At 40.0% G+C, this 7,500-nt stretch overlaps 1 protein-coding gene and 1 long non-coding RNA gene across 3 annotated transcripts in view; one reads left to right on the top strand and one right to left on the bottom strand.

Moving 5' to 3' along the window:
- LOC136854457 (cytochrome P450 2L1-like) overlaps window positions 1-7,500 on the bottom strand; it is a 30,954-nt gene that overhangs the window by 14,128 nt on the left and 9,326 nt on the right. For both annotated transcript variants that reach the window (XM_067130750.1, XM_067130755.1), the window contains 2 exons: window positions 5,766-5,865; window positions 4,914-5,044 (listed from right to left, as the gene is read on the bottom strand). In XM_067130750.1, coding sequence (XP_066986851.1) covers window positions 4,914-5,044; window positions 5,766-5,865 — 231 coding nt within the window. The remainder of the gene's footprint in view (window positions 1-4,913; window positions 5,045-5,765; window positions 5,866-7,500) is intronic.
- Window positions 1-7,500, top strand: part of LOC136854468 (uncharacterized) — a 108,412-nt gene that overhangs the window by 96,481 nt on the left and 4,431 nt on the right. The gene's annotated exons all lie outside the window — the stretch shown is intronic.

Raw genomic sequence — 7,500 nt, 5'->3', positions numbered from 1 at the left:
TTTTCTCTTTCTTTTTCATCTACTCTGGTGTCCCTGGTGTTGCGACATCAATGAGTGATACTTTCTTCTTGGCTTTGTCAATCAACATCAGGTCTGGTCTGCTGGAACGTATCACCCTATCTGTTCTGATACCATAGTCCCAGAGGATCTTTGCCTGATCATTTTCTATCACTCCCTCAGGTTGGTGTTCGCACCACTTATTACTGCAAGCTAGCTGGCGTTTCTTGCACAGGCTCCAGTGGAGGTCTTTTACCACTGAATAATGCCTCTTTTTGTACTGGTTCTGTGCAGGAGCTGGACATTCGCTTGCTATGTGGTTTATGGTCTCGTCTTTCATATTGCACTTCCTGCATATGGGTGAGATGTTATTTCCATCTATACTTCTTTGGACATATCTTGTTCTTAGGGCCTGATCTTGCCAGTGTTAGTATTCCTTTGTTTCCTTCTTGTGTTCTCCCCTCTGTAGCCATTGCCATGTTTCATCGCTGGTCAGTTCTTTAGTCTGTCTCATGTACTGTCCGTGCATTGGTTTGTTGCGCCATTCCTCTGTTCTGTTTTTCATTCTCCTGTCTCTGTATATTTCTGGGTCTTCATCTACTTTTATCAGTCCTTCTTCCCATGCATCCCTTAGCCACTCTTCTTCACTGGTTTTTAGATATTGCCCCAGTGCTCTGCTCTCGATATTGACGCAGTCATCTATGCTTAATCCTCTCCCCTGCCCCCTCCTTTCATGTTATGTATATTCTGTCTGTATGTGCTCTTAGGTGTAGGGCATTGTGTACTGTCATGTGTTTCCTAGTTTTCTGGTCTGTGCTGCGGAGTTCAGCCTTCATCCACTTCACTACTCCTGTGCTGTATCTGATTACTGGTACTGCCGTGTGTTTATGGCTTTCGTCATGTTTCTGGCGTTGAGTTTTGACTTGAGTATCGCCTTAAGTCTCTGCATATATTCTCTCAATAGCGTGTCCTTCATCTCTTGGTGTTTTATATCCTCTCCTTCTATTGTTCCCAAGTATTTTTATCCTGTCTCATCTATGTGTATGATGCTATTCCCGTCTGGTAGCTTTATCCCTTCAGTCCTTGTCACTTTGCCTTTTTGTATGTTGACCAAAGCTCATTTTTCTATTCCAAACTCCATCCTGATGTCCCCAGATACAATCCTTACAGTCTGGTTTAGGGTATGTTTCCTTGATGCTCTTGCCATACAGTTTGATGTCGTCCATGAACATCAGATGGTAAATTCTTTTGCCTCCTTTCTTGTGTTGGTACCCAGCATCCATTTTCTGCAGTACTTTTGTCATGGGAATCATGGCTTCTACGAAGAGTAGTGGGGACAGTGAGTTGCCTTGAAAGAGCCCTCTCCTGATGTTAACCTCTGCTAGCATTATTCTAGAGCTTGTAAGTACTGTATTCCAGGTGCTCATTGTATTTTTATTTTTATTTATTTTTTTTTTTTTTGTCTATCACAGTCATCCTATTCGACTGGGTGGTTTTTATAGTGTGGGGTTCTGGGTTGCATCCTGCTTCCGTAGGAGTCCATCACTTTTCTCACTATGTGCACAGTTTCTAGTAACACTTTTCTGCACGAGTCCTGGAGCTACTTCGGCATCAAGTTTTTCCAGATTCCATTTCAGGGATCTTGGGATCATGCCTAGTGTTCCTATGATTATGGGTAAAATTTCAGCTTACATATTCCATATCCTTATTTCGATTTTCAGGTCTTGTTACTTATCAATTTTTTCTTTCTTTCTCATCTACTCTGGTGTCCTATGGTATTGCGACATCAGTGAGTGATACTTTCTTCTTGATTTTGTCAAACGATGTCACGTCTGGTCTATTGGCACGTATCAGTCTATCTGATCTGATACCATAGTGCCATAGGATCTTTGCCTGATCATTTTCTATCACTCCCACTCGTTGGTGTTTGTACCACTTATTACTGCAAGCTAGCTAGTGTTTCTTGCACAGGGTCCAGTGGAGGGCTTTTGCTACTGAATCATGACTCTTTTTGTACTGGTTCTGTGCAAGCGCCGGACGTTCGCGTGGTACGTGGTTTATGGTCTCATATTTCATATTGCACTTCCTGCATATGGGTGAGATGTTATTTCTATCTATTGTTTTTTGGACATATCTGGTTATTTTTTTTTTTTTTTTTTGGTGTATCACGGTCATCCTATTTGACTGGGTGGTTTTCATAGCATGAGATTCTGGGTTCATCCTGCATCCTCAGGAGTCCATCACTTTTCTCACAATGTGGGCTGTTTCTAGTAGCACACTTTTCTGCATGAATCCTGGAGCTACTTTGGCATCAAGTTTTTCCAGATTCCTTTTCAGGAATCTTGGGATCGTGCCTAGTGTTTCTATGATTATGGGTAAAAATTCCACTGGCAAATTCCTTATCCTTCTTATTTTGATTTTCAAGTCAATTTTTTCTCTTTCTTTCTCATCTACTCTGGTGTCCCATGGTATTGCGACATCACTTATTACTGCAAGCTAGCTGGCGTTTCTTGCACAGGGTCCAGTGGAGGGCTTTTGCTACTGATCATGACTCTTTTTGTACTGGTTCTGCGCAAGTACCAGACATTCGCTTGCTACATGGTTTATGGTCTTGTCTTTCATATTGCACTTCCTGTATATGGGTGAGATGTTATTTCATCTGTTGTTCTGTGGACATATCTGGTTCTTAGGGCCTGATCTTGTGCCGCTCTTAGCACTCCTGTTTCCTTCTTGAGTTCTCCCCTCTGTAGTCATTCCCATGTTTCATCACTGGCCAGTTCTTTTGTCCGTCTCATGTACTGTCTGTGCATTGGTTTGTTGTGTCATTCCTCTGTTCTTTTTATCATTCTCCTGTCTGTATATTTCTGGGTCTTCATCTGCTTTTATCAGTCCTTCTTCCCATGCACTCCCTACAAATATTGCTCCAGTGCTATGCTCTCGATGTTGATGCAGTCCCCTTCCTTTCGTGTTATGTATAGTCTGTCTGTATTTGCTCTTGGGTGTAGTGCTTTGTGTATTGTCATGTTTTTTCTATTTTTCTGGTCTATGCTGCAGAGTTCAGCCTTCGTCCACTCCACTACTCCTGCGCTGTATCTGATTGCTGGTATGGCCCATGTGTTTATGACTTTCATCATATTTCCAGCGTTGAGTTTTGACTTGTGGATCACCTTAAGTCTCTGCATATATTCTCTCATGATCGTGTCCTTCATCTTTTAGTGTTTTATATCCACTCCTATTATTCCCAGGTATTTGTATCCTGTCTCATCTATGCATTTGATGGTATTCCCATCTGGTAACTTTATCACTTCAGTCCTTGTTACTTTGCCTTTTTGTATGTTGACCACCAAGGCACATTTGTCTATTCCAAACTCCATCCTGATGTCCCCAGATACAATCCTTACGGTCTGGATTAGGGTATCTGTTTCCTTACCATACAGTTTGATGTCGTCCATGAACATCAGATGGTAAATTCTTTTGCCTCCTTTCTTGAGTTGGTACCCAGCATCCATCTTCTGCAGTACTGTACTTTTGTCGTGGGAATCATGGCTTCTACGAAGAGTAGTGGGGAATGTGAGTCACCTTGAAAGATCCCTCTCTTGATGTTAACCTCTGCTAGCCTTATTCCAGAGCTTGCATGTACTGTATTCCAGGTGCTCATTGTATTATTATTATTATTATTATTATTATTATTATTATTATTATTATTATTATTATTATTATTATTATTCAGAAGATGAGCCCTATTCATATTGAACAAGCCCACCACAGGGGCCATGGACTTGAAATTCAAACTTCCAAAGAATATTATGGTGTTCATTGGAAAGGAGTAACAGAAGGTAATTTGAAATACAGAAAGAAGTCCATTATTAGGAAAGGTAAGTTAATAAATAAATAGATAAAAAATATAAGAAAATGTTAAAAGTATCAAAACTAACATAAAGTGATTAATTGAGATCCGACCAAGCATTGTGTGATACTTAGTATTGAAAAGAGTGGTTGGGTAACAACATAAAGAGAAACACAAAATAAAGGATCTAAAGGTGGAAGTGATAGAAAACCCCACAGTTGCACTAAATGATTGAAGAACAAGGTTAAAGAAAGGAAGATGGAATGGAAGTAAAGTAAAAGGCTTAGAAACAAAGTGGGTGCAGCTACGGGCCGAGGGATGCCGTAACACCCTTTAGTAACTTATTGTAAAAGCTTAAAGGAGAGGAAGAAAAATTGATTAGAATAACTGACCCTTTCATACACAATACTCGCAGGGGGGTTTGGCGCTGTTAGTGCCCCTCACACATGGTACACTGTAGGCACTGCTTGAGGTTCTTCGCAATGTCCCTTCGGCCCCTAGCTACAACCCCTTCCATTACTTTTACTTTACCTCCATTCTTGTTCTCTTTCTCCCATCTTACTTTCCACCCTCTTCTAACAATTGTTTTATAGTGCAACTGCGAGGTCTTCCTCCTGTTACACCTTTGTAACCTTTTACTCTCAATTTTCCTCTTAGGTCCCAGCGTGTGGTCTTCAGCCTAGATGTTATATTCTATGCTATTCTATTCTTTCATACAATGTCTTTGTGAGGGAACCTACCAATTTCAGTATACAAAATGAAATATATGGTCCACTGGTATGGTGGCTAGCGTCGTGGCATGCCAATCAGATGTCGCAAGTTCGCTTCTCTCCCAGAACGATGAAAAATTCGCTGGCTGTGTATAATGATCAGTTACTGCTGCAGCGTGGGGTCTGCGGTGGGAGGTTAAAACCAACATTCTTTGGAAGCTTGAGTTTCAAGTCAGTGGCCCCGTGGGCGTGTTCCATGTGAATAGGTTTCATCTAATGAAATAATAATAATAAAACCTAATAGCTCGAAAAACCAGCAAGTTATTTAGACTCAACTGACAGTAGATACTTCTACTCACCAAGTAGTTCTCCGGACTCGTCAGTCATCGATGGCAGATAGGGTCTGTTGACGAATTCTGCGCTGCCAAACATCTGTTTGCAGGTGCTGTAGTCGTGCACGAACACCTGCACTTGTGTTCCGAATTTCCACCTGAAAGACATTTGTTATTGCAAGTGAGTTTTGTATGTATACTCACTCGGTTGTTGAAACATACATATTATATATATATATATATATATATATATATATATATATATATATATATATATATATACATATTTATATATATTATATTATATATATAATATATATATATATATATTATATATTATATATAAAATATATACATATATATGTATATGTATACATATATATATATATATATTATACATTTATTATATATATATATAATGTGTATATTTGTTTATATGTGTGTATGTATATACATATATATATTTATATATTTATATATTCACTAGGCTATAAGGCTCTTAGGCTTAACTACTGAGTCTGAGATAGTTCAAAATTAGTTGTAGGATGAATAGAAAGTGTATTTTCATTTGCAAATTGAAAATGCATGAGCATACAAGCTGCAAAAATGTCTTTCTCTCAGTGAGTCTTTCACCTTGTTTCTGTACATTTGTAAGAGGTCCTTTTTGGCTCACTTTTGTCCTCTGTCCAAAAAAAGGGTGATAAAAAACTGTGGCCCATGTCAGCGACATCATAGGCCTATTATTATTATTATTATTATTATTATTATTATTATTTATTATTATTATTATTATTATTATTATTATTATTATTATTATTATTATTATTGCTTCAAAGAGTCCTACTGATTTTATCTGGAAAAGATGCTAATTAAACTTACACATATATGTCTCCATATTGCTTCTGCATATCCTTCAGTTGCTCATCAATGTACTTGCCATCACGTGGGATGTATCCTATCAGGGGTAGTCCCCATTTGCCTAAAGAAGACAAAGAATTATTGCTATTATAAAAATATATATATATACATATTTATACAGAACATATACTGTAGTGCTTGTGTATGTGTGTGTGTGTGTGGTTAAAAGTTTATGGTGCTCAAAATCAGATGAATGAACTTGTAATTGTAGTTCTCCGAGTCTTAAAAACAAGGGGTACACAAAATTTTACGCATATACAAAGGATGACACCAGTAAACTAGATTATGAGAAGGTTATTGGGTCCTTATAGGAGTAAAGAAAGGCCCCTAAGTGACATTTAAAAAAGGATTTCTCAAAGTATGAAGTGCTTCAAGGCACTGCAAAACATGGCGGCTGTCTTGTGGAGCCATCAGTCCAATGACGCCTACATAGCTGTCTAGAACTACAGGGTCAGTGCAGGATTGGGCAGAGAGAATCCTGACTGGGGATCCTATGGAAATACTTTTTGGGTATGTACATGGCCCCTGTGGTTGATGGAGGAAGCCTTTTTGTTTAAATCACAGGAGGGGATCCCAGGGTGTCCTCAGGGAAGTCCCTGGAAATGTTCAGTCCGGTGGCGCCTGTGTAGCTGTCCAGTACCACAGGGTCAGTGCAGGGTTGGGCAAAGAGAATCCTGGTTGGGGGTCATATGGGAATACCATCTTTTTGTGTACATGCATGGTTCTTGTGGTTGATGGAGGAAGCCTTCTTTGTATAATTCAGAGGAGGGGGTCCCAGGGTGTCCTCAGGGAAGCCCCTGGAAGTGTTGTCAGTCCAGTGGCACCTACATAGCTGTCTAGAACCACAGGGTCAGTATAGGGTTGAGCAAAGAGAATCCCAATTAGGTATCCTATGGGCATATCATCTTTTTAGGTACATACATGGCCCCTGTGGTTGATGGAGGAAGCCTTTTTGTTTAAATCAGTAGAGGGGATCCCAGGGTGCCCTCAGGCAAGCCCCTGGAATTGTAGTCAGTCCACTGGCGCCTTTGTATCTGTCTAGTACCACAGGGTCAGTGCAGGGTTGGGCAGAGAGAATCCTACAAGATTACCATCTTTTTGGACACACACTTGGGCCCTGTGGGTGATAAAGGGAACCTTCTTTGTGGAAATCACAGGAGGGTATCCCAGGGTGTCCTCAGGAAAGCCCCTGGAAGTGTTGTCAGTCCAGTGGCGCCTACATAGCTGTCTAGTACCACAGGGTCAGTGCAGGGTTGAGCAAAGAGAATCCTGATTGGGGTTCCTATGGGAATACCACCCTTTTTGGATACACACATGGACCCTGAGGGAGCCCTCTTTGTTTAAATCACAGGAGTGAATTTCAGGGTGTCCCGAGAGAAGTCCAAATGAAGGACGGATTTGTCCCTGTACACAAAAATCGATGGTTTTATGCACAGGTACATAAATAAGAACTATAAGAGGTGGCTAATACAATTAGAATTAACTTCTGTCTTTAACTCTTATTTCCTGAATGCATTCTTTCCTATGGCTCACTATTAACCAGAATGGGCCTATGGGTTAGGTCTGTAGCAGCCGGAATACCTGTCTCATTGCATGAGGGATACAGTTCTCACTTTTGTAATCAATTACGTCGGAAGTAGTGATAATTATCTGTTTGTACTGTATATGATTTAGTGCTTTGCCTTCATCTGAATTA

This window comes from Macrobrachium rosenbergii, chromosome 3, assembly GCF_040412425.1.
Source record: "Macrobrachium rosenbergii isolate ZJJX-2024 chromosome 3, ASM4041242v1, whole genome shotgun sequence".
NCBI lineage: Eukaryota > Metazoa > Arthropoda > Malacostraca > Decapoda > Palaemonidae > Macrobrachium > Macrobrachium rosenbergii.
Note: the sequence above shows the minus strand (reverse complement) of the source record. Positions and strands in the feature narration are given on the sequence as shown.